Source organism: Emydura macquarii, unplaced genomic scaffold, assembly GCF_026122565.2.
Source record: "Emydura macquarii macquarii isolate MOO-44397 ecotype Brisbane River unplaced genomic scaffold, CSIRO-AGI_Emac_v2 contig_306, whole genome shotgun sequence".
Taxonomy (NCBI): domain Eukaryota; kingdom Metazoa; phylum Chordata; order Testudines; family Chelidae; genus Emydura; species Emydura macquarii.
The window spans coordinates 2,022,183-2,046,949 of NW_027130443.1; the positions used below are offsets into that span (position 1 = coordinate 2,022,183).

The following is a 24,767-nucleotide window of genomic DNA, read 5'->3' on the forward strand; positions in this document are numbered from 1 at the left end:
GTCTCTCACTGACAAGAAGATATGACAGATATAAGGCAGTAGTGGTAGTCATTCAAGTAGTGGAAGAGACACTGAAGATGACTGGACGTGGAAGCTGAGGGATGTACATGATCGTGGAGGGAGTACCTCAAAAGAGCTTCGTTTGTATGAAGTGCCACCTCAGAGCTGATGGAAGAGAAGATTAGAGGGTTGGAGATGCAGGTGGAAACTCTGGTTGAGTTTAGAAGGGGGATCGAGCAGATGGTGGAGCAAAGGAATAAAGGAGGCTGAAGGGAAAAACCCAGACCTGCAGTTGGAAGCAGGACCACCGAACTCTGAGGGGAGAATTCTGGGTGAGGAAAGTGGCCAGTGGAAGAACGTGACTGCAAGAAACCAGCAGAGGAAAAGACAGGCTAGTGAAAAAGAAACAGAGCTCAGAAACAGGTTTGCAGAATTGGAGAATGAAGAAGGGGCAGAGCAGGTGGTTGCTGAAGATGGGAGGGCAAGGAGGAAGAGAAGAGCAGCTAGTCCTATGCAAAGAGTGGATGAGCCAATGGAGATACCACTAAAAAGAGCCCCAGGAGGATAAAGGAATGGTTGCAGAGGATAGCAAAGGAGAATAGTAGACAAGATGACTTGCAGCCAGAAAGAACAGGGGATAGGCTGGAGAATCACATCGTCACCAGGAAAAGGCAGGTCTACGTGACTGGGGACTCCCTCCTGAGAAGAACAGAGAGGCCTGTAACCAGAGCTGATCTGGAAAACAGAAGGGGGTGCTGTCTGCTGCGTGTTAAGATATGGGATGTGGACCTAAGACTGAAGAGGATCCTAACAGGAGCGGGAAAGAATCCACTGACTGTCCTTCATGTGGGTACAAATGATACGGCTAGATTCTCACTGGAACGTATCAAAGGAGACTATGCCAGGCTGGGGAAGACTCTTAAGGAAATTGAGGCTCAGGTGGGATTCTGCCTGTCCCTAGAAGAGGATAACAAAGGTGTGATAACAACTAAAGTTCTGTAGCACTTTAAAGACTAACAAATTTAATTTCAGCAGGCATAAGCTTTTGTGGGCTCCAATCCACTTCCTCAGATGCAAGTAATAGAAATCTTACCTGCATCTGAGGAAGTGGGTTGGAGCCCATGAAAGCTTATGCCTGCTGAAATTAAATTTGTTAGTCTTTAAAGTGCTACAGAACTCTCGTTTTTGCTGTATACAGACTAACACGGCTACCCCTCTGGAGCTCTTCAAAGGTGTGATAAGATTCTGATGATCAACAGATGGCTCAGGCAGTGGTGTTGTAAGGAGGGCTTTGGGATGTATGGTCACTGGGAGGCATTCATGGACAGAGGACTGTTCTCTTGGGATGGACTTCACCTGAGTAGGGATGGTATTGCACTTCTAGGATGGAGGCTGGCAAAACTGATTAAGAGAGCTTTAAACTAGGGAGTTGGGGGAGATGCCCAGGTAATCTCCACACCTGATTTTAGCAGAGAGGGAAGAAAATGAAGAAAGAAAAGACAGCAGTGGGGAGCAGAATGGACATTAAGAGGAAGGATAGTCTAAATACCAGTCTAATAGGCGATATTGGCAGTAGAATGACTGTGCTAAGTCACGTAAGCGAAGCCAAACAGCAACAATTACGATGTTTGTATACCAATACAAGGAGCCTAGGTAACAAAATGGACGAACTAGATCTACTGGTAAAGGAAGCGAAACCAGATATTATAGGGATAACAGAATCCTAGTGGAATAGTAGTCACAACTGGCGTACAAGTATTGAAGGGTATGTGCTGTTTAGGAAAGACAGATATAAAGGCAAAGGTGGTGCAGTAGCATTGTATATCAATGATGAGGTAGACTGTAAAGAAATTAGAAGTGATGGAATTGATAAAACAGAGTCTGTCTGCATAAAAATCACACTGGGGAAGAAAACTACTAGAGTTTCCCCTGGGATAGTGCTTGGGGTGTGCTACAGGCCACCAGGATCTGATTTGGACATAGAGACTGAGTAGTCAATCCTTCCGATAGAGAAATGTGAACACCCAATCAGTGCAAGCCAACAAATTACTCCTCTTCAACAATTAGCAATAGCCAACACGGACACTTCCAGTTAAGTGCCAGTCATAATACTGATAAAACCAATACTCCAGAATAAACTAGGATATCTTTAGAGAGGGGAGAATGAACTACTCAAGTAGTTGACATTCCCCAACTAATGAAAACATTAAGGACAATCATTGGCTTAAAGGGCAACTGCAAGGGCTAGGATAGAACCACCACATGAATAAGAAATCCTACAAAGAGTATTTAACCTTTGTTAATGTCTGACAGGGTGTAGTTTCTACCTAATTAAAATGGGGCACAAGGAGTTGCAATTACTCCATTTTAATAGGATTCACAATAAATAAACTCAATGATGCAATTCCGCCAAGAAGTGTATCTTCATTACTAGCCATCCCGGGTGAATCACCTAAGAAGAGCGAATGGAATATAAGTTTTTCATGTTGCAGGACTGGCCAGTGATGACTCCTTATGAACTGATGCTCCATGTGCCCTAGAGACTACTGTGCCTCACGGCAATGACCATGGGTCTAGTGCCAAGCTCCCATCCTCAAATGCACTTCCATCTAATGGGCACTGTGAAGGCCATCAGCAGAGAAGTGCTCAGACAAAACAGCAAAGACGAAACCTAATCTCGCCTCCACAGGGGCTCAAATCTGAGTCAGAACAGTTGTCGCCCATCCCCCACATACACACTTCCCTCTGAAACAAAGACTGTCCAACAATTGGAGAGGAGACACTGGACGAGGTGGAGCAACAATTTCAGGTAGTACACTTTCCTCTTTCTTAGTAGAATGGGTGGTGTGTCTTGCTCTCGTGCCAAGGGCCATACTGATGGCGAGATTTGGGGATAGGAAAGAATGTGCCTACAGTTCAGATTGGCAGGGACCTTGGGGGGGTGGAGGGTTTTCACCTTCCAATGGAGCGTAGTTCACCGGCTGGGATCATCTGGGCATCATCATCGGGCTGTTGCAGGGGCCTTTGCATTGGTGGCACCTTGGTCTCTCCCATTCTCCACAATTTAATCTGAATACTGACAATTTTAGCCTAAGTGAAGTCTTAGGGCTAAGAATAGAGGCAACTGGGTGAAATTTAATGGCCAGTGATATACAGAAGGTCAGACTAGGTTGTCTAATGGTCCCTTCTAGCCTTACATTCTATGAAACTAAATAGGTACCATCAAGGCTTTCAGGGAACCTACAACACGACTGTATTACGGCAGTACTTAGGAACCCCAATCAAGGATCAGGGCCCCATCATGCAAGCACTGTACAGAAAAAAATAACTTACAGGCTAGATGTCACACAGCACGTGACAGTGGACAATACAAACTGGATAAAAATCAATTATGTTCTAAAAATCAAAAAATTGATTTTTTATTTAAAATCGGCTTTTTTTTTAAATCAATAAAATACCAAATTTCTCTCTCATTTAAAAAAATAACAGTTACAATTAAATCCCGTCACAAACATGCTAAACCTACACTTACAGTCTCATAAAAATGAATTAATGGCTCTGCTCTGTCCAGCCTAACTACCAGCTCTTGCTTCTTGAAAGTTCTGGGCTTTCAGTTTCTGTTTCTCAGCAGACTAAAGTCACAGGCTGGATAGGATTATTGTTGTTTTGTGCTTATGTGGTGGTGGAGCTGAGCCAAGCAAGGCAGAGGAGTTAGTTAAGACACTGTCTTAAAGACAGAGAGACAAAGGACGGAGGCAGAGTAGAAAGGAACAGTGGAGTGGACTGGAAAGAAAAAGGGAGGACATTATTCAGTACACACACAGCTTCCTCTATTTCTCCACACTTTTGCCACAGGAAAACTGTCATGGCTTCTGGGCATGAGAGACACCCTATCTGGGAATATTTTGAAGAAATTCCTTCCATGGGTAAAAAAGAGGAAAATATGTCAAGTGTAAGCAGTACAAGAAAGAAATGCAGAGCCTAATTGCAAGAATGAAATATCATAATGAAAACTGCTTATTAGGAGAAAATGATGTGGATGAAGATGTGGATATGTCTGAAGAACAATGTGGATCAACTGGTTAGTAACTTAAATAATTCACTTTACAATACATCATTCTTCAAGACTCTGTCTTTTAGTATAAGTGTGATTTAACAAGTAAATTCCCAAGCTGTTTCCTATGTTGGATGTTGCTAGAAAAAAGTTTAGTTTAGCTAATCCTTATGGCATGTTTAATTAGTTAAATAGGTTTAGAATCTATCACCCAAGTATACGGTACAGAAAGCTGCAGTAAGAGAAATCTAGTGTTGCCAGTTGCCACTGGGTGTCATTTTCTTATTTTATATTACATAATACATGCCGCCCCTTATTTTGGAACATCATGGCCACAGACCATAATGGCGATGCCATGAGTTTATTCCCTATTTTACTTCAGCGTAACTTAGCTTTCCCAAGGGAACCCCATCCTATACTTGTTTTCTCAAAAAACTGAAGTGCCAGAGAGTTCTACAGGGCTTACTCCAAAATTAAGTGCACTCTAAGTGCAGTCAGTTTTAGCTTTTTTGGTCATTTGGAATCGGACCTGCATCCTTACTGAAAAAAATGTAAATGATTAACTGAATAATAGAGTGAGAAGAACTGAGAAGAATGACTATTCAAAATCATTTTTGAATTTTGTTTCAGGATTCCATTTACGCATAAGAGACTGACTGTGACTGGCTAACTGCAACAACTTCAGAGTCATCCGTTGGTACTTTTAGCAGCAGTGCTGCAACTTAATGTATTTCAGACAACAATGTAGCAAGTAGCAAGCAAAAGATTTCAATCATCCAGTAAAACCACCACCATGGATGGTTTGTAGTAAGGACCAGCAAATATCAACAAGACACCATAGATGAAAAGATTGCTCGGTTCATTTACGCCACAAATTCTCCTTTTCGCATTGTTAACAATAAACGCTTCATTGACATGGTTGAGTCCTTACGACCACGCTACACTCCACCTGCTAGAGGAGACATTGGTGGAAGGTTGCTAGATACAGTGTATGAGAAGGAACTTGAACAGTGTGCAAGAAATACTGAGGGGGAATTTGCCAATTTAAGCCTTGATGGGTGAAGCAATGTACACAATGATCCAGTAATATGTGCCTGTGTGACAACAGAAGATGGGGTTGCATATCTTTCAGAAACAATAGATACATCGGGAAACGCCCACACAACAGAATATTTAAAAGAAGTGGCAGTGAAAGTTGTAATAAACTGTGAACAAAAATTCAACTGTCACGTGCGCAGTTTTGTCACAGACAATGCGGTAAACGTGGCAAAGATAAGAAGATACAAAACGGAAGGATGCTCCTTAACATATGGCTGCAGTGCCCATTTAATGCATCTTTTAGCCAAAGACTTAAGTACATCTTCTCCAGGAATAAAAAAAAATGTTGAAGTTGCAAAATACTTCCGTAACAACCATTTTGCTTCAGCTTCACTGAAGAGAGCAGGAGGATCCAAACTAATTCTCCCTCATGATGTTCGATGGAATTCTGTGGTTGATTGTTTTGAACAATGTATTAAGAACTGGCGTGTTCTCATAAAATTTTGTGAAGAAAACCGTGATAAAATAGATGGAGGTATCTCATCCAAAGTATCTAACACTGGATTAAAGAGGAATGTAGAGGATATGCTCAGTATACTGAAGCCTACATCCATAACCTTAAACTTCAGAGAAATTGTTGCCGCACTGCTGATGCTGTCGAAATTTGGAAGGCACTTCACGAGACAATCGAAGAAAGAAATACCTCACCAGAAAGTTAAACTTCAGGCAATAAAGAAGCAAATGGATCAAGCACTAACTCCACCTCATTTTCTTGCAAACATTCTCGACCCCAGATATAAAGGTAGATGCCTAACTTCTGAAGAAGATGCTGCTGCCATGGCATGGGCATCTCAAAATCACTCCTCAGTTATGCCAGTCATAATAAATTTCAGGGCTAGAGCAGAACCATTTAAACAGCACATGTTTACTGATGATGTTTTGAACAAAGGCATGCCCCTGAATTGGTGGAAATCATTAGCCAGGCACCTTGAAACAGAGTTTCTTCAGGTGCTAAGCCAACTTTTCATGGCTGTAGCTTCCTCTGCAGGCACAGAGAGAATATTTTCATCCTTTGGTATTATTCACTCAAAGCTAAGAAATCCACTGGGAATCGAAAAAAACTCATATTTCTGTTTCTGACTATGAATAAAAATGACAGTGGGAAAGATGAGAGTTAGTTGTAGAAGTTTTAAAGACAGCTAGTGTTGTGATGACTTGTCTGTTAAGAGTTAATACAATTTGAAAATTAAAAAAAAAAGAAAAGTTTAAGGACAGCTGTCAGCTGGCAACTCAGAAGACTGCTGCAATTGCAAATGTGAAACATTTCTGTAACATTTAAGATTTAATTCAATAGAATATATTGTGTTTGTGTGAGAGATTTAGTTCTTACCATTCCTAAGGTACTGCTGCTGCATCTGCAGCTTGACACAGGTAATGAGTATTATGTACTATTTCTTAAATTAATAAAAATAAAGTTATCTAAAAAATTACGAAGTATACCCTCCTAGATGTTGTAAAACGCTGTATTGAGTTGTAAATTAACATGTTTTAGTGATCAGATTTGCACCATTGTTTAAGAAATATATGAAGAAATATCAGTGGGAAACTTGATTTAAATCAATGATTTTCTCTCGGTGGTTTAATTCATGATTTAAATCAATGATTTAAATCACCTTGATTTAAATCAATCCACCCTGGGTGGAGTAACAAAAAACAAATTTGTAAAAAAAATAAAAGTCCCAACTCATCTCTTGTCAATGAGCATTAGTTAAGCAATGATTTGAAAGCATCACAAAGTAGTTTTTTTTAAGGAGCAACCTGAGGGAAAGATTGGCAGCTTTACCATTTGTGTCCTATGTACGGGGAACAGTGTAGGAAAAGTTGTTAGGTGCTGGAGGGAGCAGTAGACAGGCAAGTGATGAAGATCACCTCCACCATGTCACCAATGGCAAAGGCTTGATAAGTTAACAGATCTGAAGAAAACAGTGGGATTAAATGATGAAAGGTCTTAAAAAGCAAAGATTCTGTTTGAAGCGATGGAGGAGGTAGAACCAGTAGAGGGCCCTGAGGGAGGTAATGTACCTAGAAGGTGCACCCAGAATCAGCATTTTGAATGAGCTTGAACAGAATGATATGGCTGGTTTCATGGCCAGAAAAGGGACTAGTAGACAAGGCAGGAGATGAAAAGCCTGAACAAGAGCCTTGTCAGTCTGGACAGAAAGAAAAGGCTGACTCTTTAAAATGTTAGCTAGATAGAAGCAGCAAGACTTGGACACTGCCTAGCAGTGTGGATCAAGAGACAGGGCTGAGTCAAAGACGATGCCCTAATTACAGGCCTGTGTGATGGTGTTATTCAGTGACATAAATGATGATCCAAGGCTTGGAAACTTGCTGTATATTGAGAAACAAAATAGAGTGATCTTTTTTAATCTAAGACCAGTTAAGGGGTGGCTTGATATGTCTATAAATACCTACATGGAGAAGATTTCAGATTAAAGAGCCTTTACTATCAAACAAACAAAGATATAACAAGATCCAATGGCTGGAAGATTAAACTAGACAAATTCAAACAAAAAATAAGATGCACTTGTTTTTTAATCAAGATCGCATGCCTTTCTAAATGATTCTGTCTAGCTGAACCAGACATCATGGGCTTGATGCAGGAATTACTGAGTGAAATTCTATGGTCTGCGTTATGCAAGATATCAGACTAGATGATCATAATAGTCTTGCCTGGCCTTAATCTAAGAATATCTATGAATATCCCTTCTTTGTTCACTGATTTAAATCCACATTCCTCACTGTCTTGGTTCAGTTGTGCCAGCAATGTAGATGACACTTAGGCTCATGAGTGAAGGAAGAGGCAAAAGCAGCACAATTTAAAAGAAAGAGGATCTGCTCGCCCTCCACCTTAGACAGTCTGTCCACAACATGGAAGATGATGGCAGGACTGGAGAAACCAAGACAGAAACCAGGAAAGTACATCTCTCCCTTACTTTCTTGCTGTAAAAGAATTAGAAAACTCTTTACCTGTCTGTGAAGGAGGGAACTGTGTTAAAGATGAAGTTCTTTCACGTTTTACGGGAGGACAATAACTCCCATCCTCACGGTCAGACTCTGTAAAGAAAATGGATTTAGAGAGATAAAGCAGACAAAATTCTGATTAGGCAGCAACTAGTAATCTACAAATACTAATCTACTTTCTTTCTTACCTTCTCCATCTTCTGGACTTGATCCATCTGCTGACCTCTGCAATCACAAGATAAATTAAGATTTTATATCACAAACTGATTGAAAAACACCCCTCTCTCTAAATAATCCCATATGCTTTAGTTATTGATTTGGAGACTTTCTGCTATCACAGAGAGGTATTCAAACCGCAAAAACAGAGTAAATTATATTCAAACATACTAGATATCAGACAGACACTCACTTAACAAAAAGTACAAATGCTCAGTGATTAAGATGAATGGAGATGTTTTCTTTTTTGTATATCTTTTGTAACTAGCAGTATCTGAAAGCACATTCCCACATATTAGAGTACCTGGTATGAGCTATGACACAATTTTGACCAAAGTAATTCTAGTATTTCTATATTTTGAAAGCCTACCCTGATGAATGTTTGTGTGTCTGATTAGCTCAGGAAATTAAAATAAGTTTTTGTTTTTTTAAACTTCTTGGGAGTTTATTCCAAACTACTAATGCAAAAATTCCTTAAATTGGAATAAGCAAACTGCTCAACAGAAAGCAGTTAGTGGTTTTTTGGTTTTTTAATTGTTCAAAGAGTTTTACAAGACGCAGCGCTACACTGATAGTGGAACAAAACTGAAACCACTATGAGAACCCATGATTACTTCCAGACGCAAGTAACCTTTAACATTTAATAAAAATCAATATACTTTTTTTAAAAACTACACTATTGACTAAATACTATCTACTTCGTAAGTGTCTTTCTTCAAGTAATATTTGAAAATTCTTTGTTCTTTAAATTTCAGGAAAGAGTGCTAGATGATTATTTCTGAGTACACACAGTTCCATGTTTATCAGCCTGATGATAGTGATATTCGATTTTACGAACCATGCTATCACAAGATAACATGACCAAAGTAATAGATGCAAGTTGATATCAATCATGGTTGAAAATGACCTGTTTTCCCATAGAGAGGATGAAAGATGAATATGCAATTCCCTGACTGCTTCTTGGAGCAGCTAGACCTGGAGCCCACAAAGAAACAGAAAATTCTTGATTTAGTCCTAAATGGCACAGGACACAGGATCTGGTCCAAGAGATTCATACGGCTGAACCACTTAGTAATAGCTATCATAATGTAATGAAAATTCATATCCTTGTAGGGGGAAAAATACCAAAGAAACCTACCCACAGCTGCATTTAACTTCAAAAGGGAGAATTATACAAAAATGAGGAAGCCAGTTAAATGGAAATTAAAAGGAACTGTCACAAGAGTGAAACACATGCAAGCTGCATGGAAACTTTTTTAAAATACTCTAACAGAGGCTCAAACTGTGTGTGTACTCCAAATAAAAAACCAGTAAGAAGACCATTACTAAACAGCAGAGTTAGAGAGGCATATAGGGACAAAAAAGAATTGGAAGTCAGATCCTACTGAGCAAAATAGAAAGGAACAAACTCTGGCAAATCAAGTGTACAAGTATAACTGGGCAGGCCAAAAAAAATTGAAGAGCAACTAGCAAAAGACACAAAAACTAATAGCAAAAACAATATTTTTTATTTTTTAAGTACACCAGACGCAGGAAGCCAGCCAAACAATTAGTGGGGCCACTCTAGAGCCCTGCAAATCCACGGATATCCGCTTTATATCCGTTGATATCTGCATCCGCGGATGGGGATGTGGATAGCCGCAGATTTTTTTTGGTGAATGATTATTGGACGCAGATCTCAAAGGCGGGGAAACAGCTTTCTGCAGCTCATAGCCTTTGAAGCTGCTTCCCCACCTTTGAGATTCGGGGGTGGAGGCTGGCCACTAATCAGCAGTTTCACTGGGCTCCCCTGCTGGCCACTGATCAGCTGTTTCATGGGGCTCCCTTGCTGGCCAGATTGGCAGCCGGAAGGTGAGCCCCCGTGGAACAGCTGATCAGCAGCTGGCACGGGAGCCCCCATGGAACAGCTCTTGGGAGGGGCTCCCCTGCAGGCTGCCAATCAATCAGTAGTTCCGCAGGGCTTCCCTGCCAGCCAGTGGGGGAATCGCCGCAGAACAGCTGATTGGCAGCCGGCTCGGAGCCTTGCAGAACAACTAGTCGGCGGCAGGCAGGGGAACCCACAGCCACTTATTGGGGGAGGGAGCAGGGGGGTGGCGGGGTTGCCCTGTGGACTGCCATTCAATCAGCTGTTCTGCGGGGACCCCCTGCACGCCCTGCCTGGAGAAGTTTGGGGGCCCAGAAGTGTGGTCGCAGATGACTACACTGCGGATGGCAGTCCCCATTAAGATAATTTGGACGGATGTGGATCAGATGTGGATCCACATTTGTGTATCCTCGTGGGGCTATAGGCCACTTCATGATGGACATGCTAAAGGAGCACTCAAAGGCCATTGCAGATAAGCTAAATGAATTCTTTACATTGGTCTTCACTGCAGAGGATGTGAGAGTCTCACACCTGAGCCATTCTTTTTGGGTGACAAATCTGAGAAACTGTCCCAGATTGAGGTGTCAATAGAGGAGATTTTGGGGGGAAAAAAACTGAAACACTAAGTCACCAAGACCAGATGGTATTCGCTCAAGAGTTCTGAAAGAACTCAAATATGAAGTTTCAGAATTAACAACTGTGATGTTTAACCTACTGCTTAAATTAGTCTCTGTAACAGATGACTGGAGGATAATTAATGTTACACTGATTTTTTTTTTAAAAAGGCTCTAGATGCAATCCTAGCAACTACAGGCTAATGCACCTATCTTCAGTACCAGGCAAATTGCTTGAAACTATAGTAAAGCACAGAATTATCAGACATATAAATGAATACAGTATGTTGAGGAAGAGTCAACATAGCTTTTGTAAAGGGAAATCATACCTCACTGATCTTTAGAATTCTTTGAGAGGGGTCAACAAACATGTGGACAAGGGTGATCCAGTGGACAGAGTGCACTTGGACTTTCAGAAAGCCTTTGACAAGGTCCCTCATCAAAGGCCCTTAAGCAAGCTAAGCAGTCATGAGATAAGAGGGAAGGTCCTCTCATGAATCAGTAACTGGTTAAAAGATAGGAAAGAAAGGGTAGGAATAAAAAGGTTAGTTTTCATAATGAAGAGATGTAAATATTAGGGTCCCCCTAGGACCTGTACTGGGACTAGTGCTGTTAACATGTCCATAAATGATCTGGAAGTTAGGGATGTAAAAGCCTAAATGTTTAAACGGTAATCAGTTGTGGCAGCTGGGCTCATTTCCTGCAAGCGAGAGCAGCTGAGCAGTTCTTGCTCAGGGAAGGCACAGAGCCCAGTACAGGGGAATGGGAGGGAGAGCCACAGCTGGACTTGGCTCAGCTCCCCGCCAGTGAGAGCTGCACGGCTGTGGCTCTGCACTCCCGACAGGAGGGAAGCCGCAGCTAGGCTGCTCTCACTTGGCAGTGAGGAGCTAAGCCCAGCACGGCTCCCCCCCCCCACGCCTTTAACCATTTAAACATTCTATTTTTAGAACCTTTTAAGATTCTTAAACCATTTTTTTACATCCCTACTGGAAATAGGGATAAAAAGTGAGGTGGCAACGTTTGCAGATGATACAAAATTACTCAAGATAGCTGCATCCAAATCTGACTGGCAAGAGTTACAAAGATATCTCACTAAACCAGGTGACTAGGCAACACAATGGCTAATGAAATTCAGTGTTGATGATACATAGAAAGTAATGCACGCTGGAAAACATAATCCCAACTATACATGCAAAATGATGGGGTCTAAATTATTTGTTTCCAATCAGAAATAATCTTGGAGTCATGGTGAATAGTTCTCTGAAAACATCTGCTCAATACGACCCAGCAGCCATAAAAAAGCTAACAATGTTAGGTTAGGAACCATTAGGAAAGGGATAGTTGAGATAAAAAATATTATAATGACACTATATAAATCAATGGCACCCCCACATACTGAATATTGTATGCGATTCTGGTCACCCCATTTCAAAACAGATATATTAGAATTGGAAAAAGTACAGAGACGGGCAACAAAAATGATCAAGAGAAAGGAACAGCTTCCATATGAGGAGAGATTTAAACAACTGGAACAGTCCAGTTTATAAAAGAGACGACTAAGGGGGGATATGATAGAGGTCTATAAAATCATGAAGGGTATGGAAAAAGTGAATAGGGAAGTTTATTTACCCCTTCCCATAACACAAGAACCAGGGGTCACCCAATGAAATTAGTAGGCAGCAGGTTTATAACAAACAATAGGAAGTACTTCTTTACACAACATATTGTCAACTTGTAGAACATATTTCTAGGAAGTGCTGTGAGGGCCAAAAATGTAACTGGGTTCAACTAAGAAATTAGATAAATTCATAGAGGATAGGTCCATCAATGGCTCTTAGTCAAGATGGACAGGTATGCAATCTTGTGTTCTGGGTATCCCTAAACCTCTGACTGCTAGAAGCTGGACTGGATAGGGGATCAATCCCTCGACAATTGCCCTGTACTGTTCATTCCCTCTGAAGCATTTGGCATCAGTCACTCTTGGAAGACACGATACTGGGCTAGATGGACCACAGACCATTTTTATGTTCATTCTGGCACAAATAATCAAAAGGAACCTGGACTTCCAGCAATTTTGACATTGCTGTACAATGTGTGCACTTACAATTATCGGTTTAGTCCCTATATATCCTATCCAACTCCTATATAAAATCATAGAATTATAGGGTTAAAAAGAGACCGAAAAGAGTCATCTAGTCTAACCCCACGCCAAGATGCAGGATTTATTGTGTCTAAACCATCCAAGACAGATGGCTATCCAGCCTCCTTTTGAAAACCTCCAGTGAAGGAGCTTCCACAACCTCTCTAGGCCATCTGTTCCATTGTTTTACTGTTCTTACAGTTAGGAAATTTTTCCTGAGATTTAATCTAAATCTGCTATGCTGTAGTTTGAATGCATTGGCTCTTGTCCTGCCCTCTGAGGCAAAAGAAAACAACTTTTCTTCATCTTTTTTATGGCAGCCTTTCAAGTATTTGAAGACCACTATCATGTCTCCTCTTAATCTCTTCTTTTCCAAACTAAACATACCCAGTTCTTCAGCCTTTGCTCATATAGCTTGCATTCCATCCCTTCGATCATCTTTGTCACTTGCCTCTGTATTCTTTCCAGTTTTTCTACATCCTTTCTATACGTTGGTGATCGAAACAGAATACAGTATTCCAGCTGAGGCCTCACCGGTGCTGAGTAGAGGAGTACGATCACATCCTGTGACTTGCATGTTATGCTTCTGTTAATGCAATCTAAAATTGCATTTGCTTTTTTGCAACAGCATCGCACTGCTGACTCATGTTGAAGTTGTGATCCACCACAACTCCCAGAACCTTCTCAGCAGTGCTGCTGCCAAGCTAGTTATCCCCCATTCTGTATTTGTGCATTTGGTTTTTCTTCCCTAAGTGTAGCACCTTACATTTATCTTTACTGAATTTCATTTTGTTGTCCATAGCTTAGTTCTTCAATTTATCAAGATCCCTCTAAATTTTAGCTCCATCTGCCAAAGTGTTGGCAACCCCTGGCCCCACCCCGGCTTTGTGTCATCTGCCAATTTGATCAGTATGCTCTGTAAAAATCTGTCGACAAAACAAAACTTTGGTCTGAACATTTTTAACTTATCATTGTAACAAGTAATTCTGAAAATGGCTAAATCTGTAGCTAAAAGAAATTAGATGGAAAAAAGATTTTTTTAGTGTAGGTGCATGTGACCTTTTTTCTATTTCCCTTATATCACCAGTGATTTCAAGAGTTTCCCATTTATGGTAAACTTTAATACAGCAAGAGAGAAAAGAATGTTTAACATAGGTTTTTACAGTCATGTAGTTGCAAACCAACACATATTCAGGTTGACATTGTCCCTTTAAAACAATGGGAATCCTTCCACTGACTTCAAATGCTCCTGAATCATTTTCTGACAAAGTTATTATTCCAGTGATAAAATTATACATATTGGATTTTGAATGGTTGTTCACACACATGGGAGATTAGAAAATATGATGCGATGTGGTCTAAAAGTTTTATTGGCTTGAATTTCAGATGGCCACACTACTCAATGAAGTCCTTGCCATTTGTGAGTTATGCAGGTTATCCCAAGCAAGCATCAGTAAAATAATGCTTAAATGCTACATTCTGTGGGTGAAGTGTATCAATACTAGGAAGCCTCATCAGACATCTATAGAGAGGAAAAAGCTATATATATCCACTGCCTCAGAATGTCTCAGACCAAAACCTTTGCAGTTTGAGGCAAGATGAAAGCATGCATTCCTAATTTGCTAGTGGCTGCTGAGGCTGCCAATAGCATCTAAAAAGACAGTGTTGCAAGCAACAGAAAAAAGGAAACGCTCTCTCATGTGCTGATTTTTTTCCTACTTAACATGCCCCCTGATATGAATGTCTGGGTTTCTCCCCCACACCAGAATCCAGAGTTTATTCAAAGCTGTCAATCAGGGCTCAGACAGGAAAGCATCAACCACCAATAATTCCAGACTGAAAAACTTTCCAACCTGTAAATTTATGTTGACAAAACTATTTGTTAAGTATCAACAATTTCATTTCCACTAACCCTAACAACCAAGATGTAATAGTAGTGCAACAAAATCATCATACAAGGGTGAGAAAATAAGATAAGCATAAGAAAAATTCAACTTGGATAATTAAATTCAGCCGGCTTAAAAATTTCCTCTACAGTTCTAGCTGGAGGAATTTTTATTCTCTTCTTGTCCCAAACTGTTGAGTACGTTGGTGTGCGCTGTTAAACAACTGCTGCATTTTAACAGTGGATGAAGTGACCCTTACGAGGAACTTGCTTAAGCATTTTGGAATCCTTTAAATATTATAGGCAGGGCTGGTAGCATGCCTGTGAAGGTTGCAGGACACTTTCCATTATAAAAACATTTTCAGTTGCCTATAATTTTGCCAAACTAACTATTTGGGATGAAATTTTCAAAGCCGGATGTCTACCCCAAGCTGAACTGCTCTGCAAAGTTTCAGCTAAAACAGTAAGCCATTTCCAAGAACAAGACTACAGAAAAATATGTTTTTCCACAGTTAAAATCCTGGTGACCAGTTCTTCGGAAAATTCTAGAGACCCCACGCTTTGAAATTGGTGAGCGGTGTGTCAGCAATGTGCCTTTTATCACTATCTGTGAAAATTCACCCAAATTTTTAAAAAATTCCAGCTTGCACATGATCAGTAGAGACTTGCTAGAGTCTAAGAGCTCAAATTACCAAAGAGTCTGTCCTTACTGAGTATGTCTGAGCCTTTCACAGCTCTTAGTGCTGACTGGATAATCCATGCACCATCCCCACAGAGTGACTGAGCAGCCTCCAGCTCTGGCCTATGAGGGGAGGCAAAGCTGGACTTTCCCTGTAATGGCTGCTCTGGGCCAGGGCCAGACCAGGCACCAGAACAGAAAGCAGGGAGCCAGTTTCTCTTGTGCTCTCCATGTCTTCCCTGATGACACCCAGTCAGCACGGAGGAAGACCACCTCTGGTTTCATAGAATCATAGAATATTAGAGTTGGAAGGGACCTCAGGAGGTCATCTAGTCCAACCCCCTGCTCAAAGCAGGACTAACTTCAGCTATATCATCCCAGCCAGGGCTTTGTCAAGCCGCAGCTTAAAAACCTCTAAAGATGGAGATTCCACCCCCTTCCTAGGTAACCCATTCCAGTGCTTCACCACCCTCCTAGTGAAAAATATTCCCCCCTAATATCCAACCTAGACCTCCCCCACTGCAACTCGAGACCATTGCTCCTAGTTCTGTCATCTACCACCATTGAGAACAGCCTAGCTCCATCCTCCCTGGAACCCCCTTTCAGGTAGTTAAAGGCCGCTATCAAATCCCTCTACCCCCCATTCTTCTCTTTTACAGACTAAACAAGCTTAGTTCCCTCAGCCTCTCTTCATAAGTCTTGTGCTCCAGCCCCCTAATCATTTTTGTTGCCCTCCGCTGGACTCTCTCCAACTTCTCCACATCCTTTTTGTAGTGGGGGGCCCAAAACTGGACACAATATTCCAAATGCAGCCTCACCAATGCTGAATAGAGGGGAATAATCACTTCCCTTGATCTGCTGGCAATGCTCCTACTAATGCAGCCCAATATGCTATTAGCCTTCTTGGCAACCAGGGCATACTGCTGACTCATATCCAGCTTTTTATCCACTGTAACTGCCAGGCCCTTTTCTGCAGAACTGCTGCCTAGCCCGTTGGTGCCCAGTCTGTAGCTGTGCATTGGATTCTTCCGTCCTAAGTGCAGAACTCTGCACTTGTCCTTGCTGAACCGCATCAGATTTCTTTTGGCCCAATCCTCCAGCTTGTACAGGTCATTCTCTATCCTATCCCTACCTTCCAGAGTATCTACCACTCCCCCTAGCTTAGTGTCATCTGCAAACCTGAGGAGGGTGCAATCCACCCCATCCTCCAGATCATTAATGAAGATGTTGAACAAAACCGGCCGTAGGACCAACCCCTAGAGTCATAGGGAGAACCAGGACTCGCTGGCCAAAGAGATTGGGACAAGGAGGTGAGGACACGGATTGGGTCAATAGCCTGGGGAGGAGAACTTATAACCATTTGGGTCAGAGAGAGATCACAGCAGGAACTGGGATAGTATATCATCATGTAAACAAAGACTATCAAAATGTATACGCAAAAAAAGGGGGACAAATTAAGATTGCATAGGCCACTTTAATTCTGGCTTTTCTCAGCTTTTGAGAGCTTGACTGCAACCTTAACCTAAAATTTATTTAAAGGTAACTTTTTCCATGTAACAGTATCATCATTACTAAAGTTTCTGCTCTGCAATACTTAGACCCACTGAATTTCTACAACTCAGAAATCAGAACTTTCCATAGATGAAGGCCAGAAGGGTTCATCTAGGATCATCTAGTCTGATCTCCTGCATAACAAAGGCCATAGAACCTCACTCAGTAATTTCTGCATCAAGCCCAAAACTTGTTTTAGAAAGACATCCAGTCTTAATTTAAAGACTAAATGATGGAGAAGCCACCACTACCTTAGATACGTTGTTTCAATGATAATTACCATCACTGTTGAAAATGTAACATCTTATTTCTAGTCTAAATTTGTCTACTTTCCGCCTCCAAAAACTGGATCTCATTATGTCTTTTTCTGCTAGGTTAAAGAGCTATTACTATCAGAAATATCTTACCCATGTAGGTACTTGCAGACCATGATCAAGTCACCTCTTAATCTTCTCTTGAATAAACTAAACACTGAGCTTCTTAAGTCTCTCAGCATAAGGTGAGTTTTCCAGACTTTGAATCATTCTTATAGTTCTTGAAGAATATGCCTAGGATCAGATACTCTCTCCCCCAGCAACAGTGCTTGAATCAAATCCAATTTTTAGAATACCCTTGAAAAGCATAGTCAAATAGAGTATGATATGATTGAGGAGGTCAAGATACTCAGAAACCTCACGTCAAAAGTCAGGCAATGGCATATAGGCCAAGTACTCTATGGCAGGCTGAAAAGCAATTCCGTCTCAGTTTCATTTAGAGAATGAATGTTTTAAAATTAAGTATGATAAATACAATCCATGGAGTAGTTTCCTAATGTCGTTTATTTTGATGTTAAATTCTATTTTACATTCTCCACACGTTCAGGTTTTCAGTATCTCAGATTTCTCTACTGACAAAACAGCTGCATTGCAGAAGCTGTTGTCTTTGGCAAGTAGGATGGGGACAGTTGCCACTTTTGGATGCAGCAGAACAGTCTGGAGGCATGTGGAATTAGCTGGATGTTTTTGCTACCATTATGAGGAGTGATATAGTTATAAGAGTTGACGTTTAAATTGCAGTATTTAGGTTTTAGATCTTTCACTCTAGTGATATGACTAGCACAATTCACAGCTCTTTATTGTCTTAGGCTGCCTGCAAACTCAAAAGACACCACTTCATTAGCTTACACAGTTACATTAACAAGGTTTCCTTCACAAACATGAGGGGCAGAAACAAGCTTTTTAATTTAAAGTTTAGATACTTGAGAGCAATTATGTGGCAAAGGGTGAATTCACAGCAAGTTCTACACCTACAGAATTGCAGAACACATGGGGACCAGGTATACTTTTCCAGATCCTGATGTTTCAAAGGACAGAGAGAATATCTGAATGCCTTGTCATCTTTGAAATTGGACACTGCTTAAAGACTTCATCTGTTGTATTAGCCTCTAGTTAGCAAATGTCTAGAAAAAAAAATGAAACTCCACCCCATCCTGCTATGAGGTGCTATCTATCTTTCCTCTCCTCCTTCACAGCATTCTGACTGCTGCATTTCTCCACTACTTTAGCCCCTCCCCCAACCTTCCAAATGCTTTCTCAAGCAGAAGCACCATTGCTGGCACAGTGTTCTGAATAGCAGTACTGAAACTGCCCAGAATCTTAATTTTACTTTGTTGCTGGTTGGGAAACAGAAGCAGCAGTAAAAGCACTGGGCTGTCACATGTTTACAAACTCAGAAAAACACACACAACATTGATATACATTCATTTAACATCTGGAATGTTATCCTCATAAACATCAGAGTTCCGCCACCCCTTATACACAGTAACCTGAAATTCTGCAAAAACTGAAGTGTACTGGGGCCTAAACTATCAAGGAAAACTTCCCATTCACAAGTGATAAGAGGACGAGGGGATTTTTTTTTTTTAAATCCAAGAGTTAGTCTACGTTCTTTGGCGGTTGTCTCCTATTCAATGTTTTGCAAAGCACAACGAACATTTATGGTAGTACATAAACAACAACACTGAGGACTATGGTCTTCTGGGTCAGCAAGGAACTATCATGGTGACTCAAATGTCTCTCCATTCCAATCTTTGAAATTAGAGGAAAAGGAGATGCAGCAGCCATTCACATAAAACAGCATCTACACAAAGCACTTCAATTTCTTCCCTGATGAAGAGGAGAACTTTGATTACTTCATTTCAGAGATCATTTGTGGTAAATTAAATAAAAAGTGATCCATTAATGTTTCCCTATGCAAACACCATTAGTCCTGCTGTATCATCTTTCGCTCAGCCAATTCACCTGAGGGTTTTTCTCCTGTAAAATGTACAGCCTGAAGAGACTGCAGATTCTCCTCAATGCACACAAACACTGTCACTTTGTTTGTCCATTGTGCCCTTAAATTCCCTATTTGTTTATATACGTCGTTGTTAAAGGGTCATCGCAAAGCAAACAGCGTTTAGGTGCATCCTCCTAGCTGAAGTTGAGCTTGCATGTCCCGCAGCCTCAGGTGCAGAGGTTGGGAAGGAGGAGAGACCTGAGCACACTGTCCTGCACCTAAATTCAGCTCGCAGATGATCCCTTGGACACTGTTGCGCGCTGGTGCAGATTAGAGCAGACCTGATGTAATCTAACCTGGGCCAGACAAGTAGCAGAGAATCAAGGAACTGTCGGAGCCCTCCATCTCCATTGTATCCAGGGTAAACTTGACAAACAGGAAACCCAGCCCATAACATCTGTCTCTACTGGTAATAGTAGTGCTAGGTGCACTGATAGATCATCATTACTTACAACCCCTCCAGGTCTAGAATTAGTTTTACGTCACCAGCCTTCTTGGGAACATGAAAGATGATGAATCACGTTCTGAAAACCTATGATGGAACCAGGAATTTAGTGATATCAGCACTGAGAAGATGCACAGAAAAAAGTTAGGAGGTCTGTACCATATTTTGAGTCAAGAGATTCATTGTTCTAGGAATCAAGAGGAATCCGGGAGTATTTGATAGAACCTACTTCCAGGGCTCAATTATCTGCCATTGCTGAATGTCATCTCTCTCACAAAAGTGGGTAAATAACTCTCATCCTCCTGGGGATCCTTTGAAAGCTCTGAAGATAGTCACAATGAAGGATTAGGTGTCAGGAGTCTGCTTAGAGATCCAACTCCTTTCTTCCAGACTCTGACTCCCAAATCTGCATGTCCAGGATTTCTTCAAACTCTGGGTTAACTGGCCTGACAATAGAACTTCTTGGATTTTATAAAGAACTTGAACTCTAAGAAAGATTGACAGATAATGACATTTTCTTTTCAGTAGGCTTCACTTCCTTGAAGGGCTGTCCAAAGAATCTTCTCTTGGTCAATTTAGAGAATACTAGCAACTATTTCATTTGGGTATCAGCTTTCCGTTGTCTCAGCCAATGATATTTAGCAACTGTATTTGAAAATATAGCCCTTCTGAAAAGCTCTGGGTTTCCACAGATGCATCTCATAAAAAAGACTTTACAAAGAAACTCTCTCAGAAAGGACTTTTCAGTTTTGCCCGAATTGGTGTACTGTCCTTTGTCTCCAAGCACTATGCTCTAACAGCTTTGATAGACCCCATGGTAGCACCCGTCTGTCCATTTGATCTTTCTGAAAATAATCTCTCCTCTGTAGCGAGGGAGGCCTATTCAGCTCCGTGGGTCTTACACTCCCTTCAGCTACACCGGTGGTGTGGTTAGGGGGGGGACGGACGCCCTCTATCCCGGCCCCGACCCTGGGACCCTGCGAGTAGCTGCCTCAAACTGCTTAGTTCATGAGCTACCACCTTCCCTGGGTTGCTTATCTGTGGCCCCCCTGCTTGCGGTCCACTCTCTGGAATCCGGGAGGAGGGTTTTCCCCTTCCTCACTTGAGTCCCTCCGTCCAGCTGTTTGAGCAACAGGGGCCCTCCTTCAGGCCTTCGGGCCTGCGTCCCTCGGCCCTGTCTGGACAGGCTTCTCCCTAACCCCCATACCTTGGTGCTGTGGCATCAACAGTACTAACTCCAAGCTTTGTAGCAGCTCTACTCTGCTCCTTCACCCAACTCCCTTTCAGCTGCCCCTGTCTGCCTGAAAGGGCTTTTACCTGCTGTGGCAAGCTCCTGAATTGGCTTCAGGTGACCTAATTGACCTGAAGTAACCCTGGCTGTATTACCCAGGGAACAGGGATTTGTTAAGCCTGGGGCTGATATATATGCCTTCCAGCACCCTCCTATATCGGTGTCCCCTTCCGGTTCCCTCCGTTTGACCCTTTGACCCTCATGCTCCTTCCTGTTTTTTTCATTTGTTGTCCCACAAAATCAGTTGAGTCCTGGATCCAGTGGCTTCTCCCCTCAGGCTGGGGGAGGGGCCTTTAGCGGTGGGTGGGCTTGCACCCACCCAGGACTCAAATAGTAGCACTCTCCTATAGCTGTCAAGTCTGGCCCTGTCACACCTCCTATGCAGGGATCACTGTCTTTAGCCAACAAAGCTACAGCTTTTACCTACCTTAGGGAATTGAATTTATAAAGTCTTTTTCAAATCTACAGTTTCACAAATTGTTAACTCTTCTGCCTGTATTAGGAAATTCTCTTTCAGCTTCTAAATCACATCCTCTGAAACAGAGGAATGACAAGCTCCTATTTGAACCTGGGGGAACAAGAGTGGTTTACCTCTTCTTGCTTTGTTGTATTTGAGGATTATGACCTAGAGCCAGAAAAATCCCCTTCTTCTGTCAAAGATTAATTGGACGGCAGCTATTTCCATTACTTTTTAGATTCTTGTGAACTCCCTCCCTCCCCCCAGCCTTCCCCTCTGGCTAGGGAGAATTCTTGCTCCTGGAAGCACTACACCTCTTTTTACCCTTTGAAGAGATTTTTAAATAAAGGACAGGTATCTTAAAACTCTATCTATTAAAAGGGTCCCACTGTAAAAGAACGTCTATTTCTACCACCTGAACCACTGGCTTTGCGGGAGGTGGGGGGTGTAATACAGCAGCTGGGAAAAGTATTCATGAGACTTATTTCCTAAAGTTAACAGAAATCACCTAACCCTTTTAGGGGAATGGACCGAATTTTTAAAAAATTAACTCCCCTCTGCAGCAGAAGTACTCGGTAGGTTCGCACTTACCCCTGCCAGTTCTTGTTGAATAGGAGCAAGCTGGGCTTCAGAAGCTGGAATCAGAGTAGCACTGACTGAGGCAACAGCGGGAGCAGGAAGCTCAAAGTCGCGCTCACCAGCTGATTCTGTGTGACCCATACCACCGTGGGGGGACTCAGCCTCTCCCTGTGGGTCCTCGCCTGAATCCGAAAAACCTTTTTGCTCTGCAGGGGACTGGGAGCAAAAAAGACAATGTCTCTTCAATGCAAGGCTGCAACATGATGGAGCAGTTGTCCAAGTGACAGGATTTACTAATCCTTTTTTAACGTCACCATTTTCATGATCTGGCAAGAAGGAGTTGCTCCAATAAAAAAACAGCACGAAACAGGTAAGAACCTGTAACTGAATTAGTCCCCCATCAAACAACCATCAGATGGAGCACATAAACTTTAAAAAAGCAGCCAAAACTGCTAGTGCCCCCTAACCAAAACCGTTTTTCTGCCAGCCACAAAATCCCCAACCATAGGGTTACTGGGGTTTAGCTTTTCCCTCTGATGAGCCTTGATTGACAGCTTCTACCTGCCCTTAGATCCTAGTGGGAACAAGTCAGACAAACAATTAGCAAACAGATAATTGCTGGAAATAATGGATTATTCCACTGTTGCAGGACATACAGCTTATGTATAGAGTTTGTTGGTTTTTAAACGTAATATATCAATACTTGCAAAACGCAAACTTTCGTGTGCATGTGTCAATGCATTCTCAGAAAAAAACACAGTGACTGATGGAGTCTTCTTTGTACAGATCTTTGAATTTACATTAAATTATGTTACATCATTACTAGAGGGGAAATGATCTTATAGTTAGGAACTGGGTTCGTTTCCTGCATGATCTTGGTCAAATCAATTAATTTTTCTGTGTCACAACTCCCTATCTGTAGAACAACATTTCCGAAACAATGCAAAGATTTGAGATTTTTTAGAGTATACGTAAGACAGATCCAGCCACGGATACAAAGTAGTCAGCAGAGAAGAAGAGGTTGACAAAACCTTATTCTAATCCAAGTGTATCTAATAAGAAACTACCACTGCTGCCATGTTATATTTAAACAGCACCTTACATCCTTTAGGATTCAAACATCAAATGATACACAAATACATGATCATTTCATCCACCACTGAAATGCAGCCACCTTCCAGGTGAAACAAGAAAACTGTTTAATAGCAGAGAAGAACATTACATGGAGTCAAGAATACTGTATCCAACTGAAACAATAGGGTTTATTTTAGGCAAGCGCAATGTAAATACCCAAACTACATCTCTACTTTTGTGAAAAGTGAATTGGATTGTTAATGACCCTAGGATGACAAAACTTTGATTTTATGTCTCATGTAAAAGATAAGGTTTTGCTCAGGAATGGTCAGGAAACTGGGATTTTTAAGTTTTCAAAATAAATCTTTGTTTTAAATACACAAACTGAACAAACACTGCCAAACCCAAACACCAATTTGAACTAGGCACGTCTAGGAAGAGAAGTGGGGAACTGTTTTATTTACACCCAAAAATGTCAGGAATTCAACATTTTACTGCTGCCGCCCCCCACAAACAGGACTTGAAGAGGCCGTTATGTTTAGCCCTTATGGTTGTGAAATAAACATTCCAAATGCAAATATAACAAGTGATAAAAAGGGAAGCTGATAGCAGTGCCTCAGCTCCCCACTCCTATTGTTCCTTTATACCCCATCTCTGAGTGATCTCATCCACATACATGGCATTTATGCAGATCTCCCTCCATCCACACTAAATCCCCTCATGGTGCTTAGCAGTCACCTGAAATGGCAAACACCGAGCTCCTGACTTTTCCCCCAAAGCCCTTCTCTTCCCACCTTTATTAGTCCTAGTGGATACCACCACCATCTCACTTGTCACTCAAGTCATAAGTTCAGCTTCCTCTTTGATTTAAACCTCTCCAGTGACACACACATCCAGGCCATGTTTAAATCTTACTGTTTCTTCCTGAAGTTCTCCAAGACCTTAGCTTTCTTCTTTGCCCACGTGGCTGTGCCTTCACTCCTGCAATCTCAACTTCTTATATCTATTCAAAGTTCTGCTACTACAATCATCTTCCATCTATCTCAACGTCCACTCTTGACATCTCTCCAAAGGTTCCACCACTACAGCTGCATCAAGCACAAATTTCTCATCCTTACTTTCAAAGCCCTCCACATTTTCCTCTTGACAGGCTGAACCCCACCTTTGCTGTACTAATGATGATGCCAACTTCCACCACTTATTTCTTCAACAAGCACTTTCATGCTTTCTCCCGAAACACCCTTGGGAAAAGCTCCCAATCAAAACTGCAAAGCCATCACCTTTCCTCCTTCAAATTCCTCCTCAAAATTCATCTCTGCTGGAATACACACACAAAACTACAACCTGATAACGGATAGGCAGGCGACAAGTTGTGATCACTGCTACTAATTGGCTAAGAATTGCACAGATTTATTAATTACCATCTTGTTTCCCCTGCATCTCAGAAACTGATCCAACAAAAGATATTACCTCATCCACCTTGTGTCTCTGATATCCTGGGACCAATACTGTTACAACACTATAAATGACTAAATTACAC

General features: G+C 41.6%; 1 protein-coding gene across 2 annotated transcripts in view; it reads right to left on the bottom strand.

Annotated features, from left to right (window-relative positions):
* The window catches only part of RANBP3 (RAN binding protein 3), a 107,474-nt gene that overhangs the window by 54,698 nt on the left and 28,009 nt on the right, over positions 1-24,767 (bottom strand). The window contains exons 3-5 of one of the 2 annotated variants that reach the window (XM_067556594.1): positions 22,166-22,369; positions 8,305-8,341; positions 8,123-8,209 (exon numbers count right to left, since the gene is read on the bottom strand). In XM_067556594.1, the coding sequence (XP_067412695.1) occupies positions 8,123-8,209; positions 8,305-8,341; positions 22,166-22,369 (328 nt within the window). The remainder of the gene's footprint in view (positions 1-8,122; positions 8,210-8,304; positions 8,342-22,165; positions 22,370-24,767) is intronic. The other variant, XM_067556603.1, reaches the window with a different exon arrangement.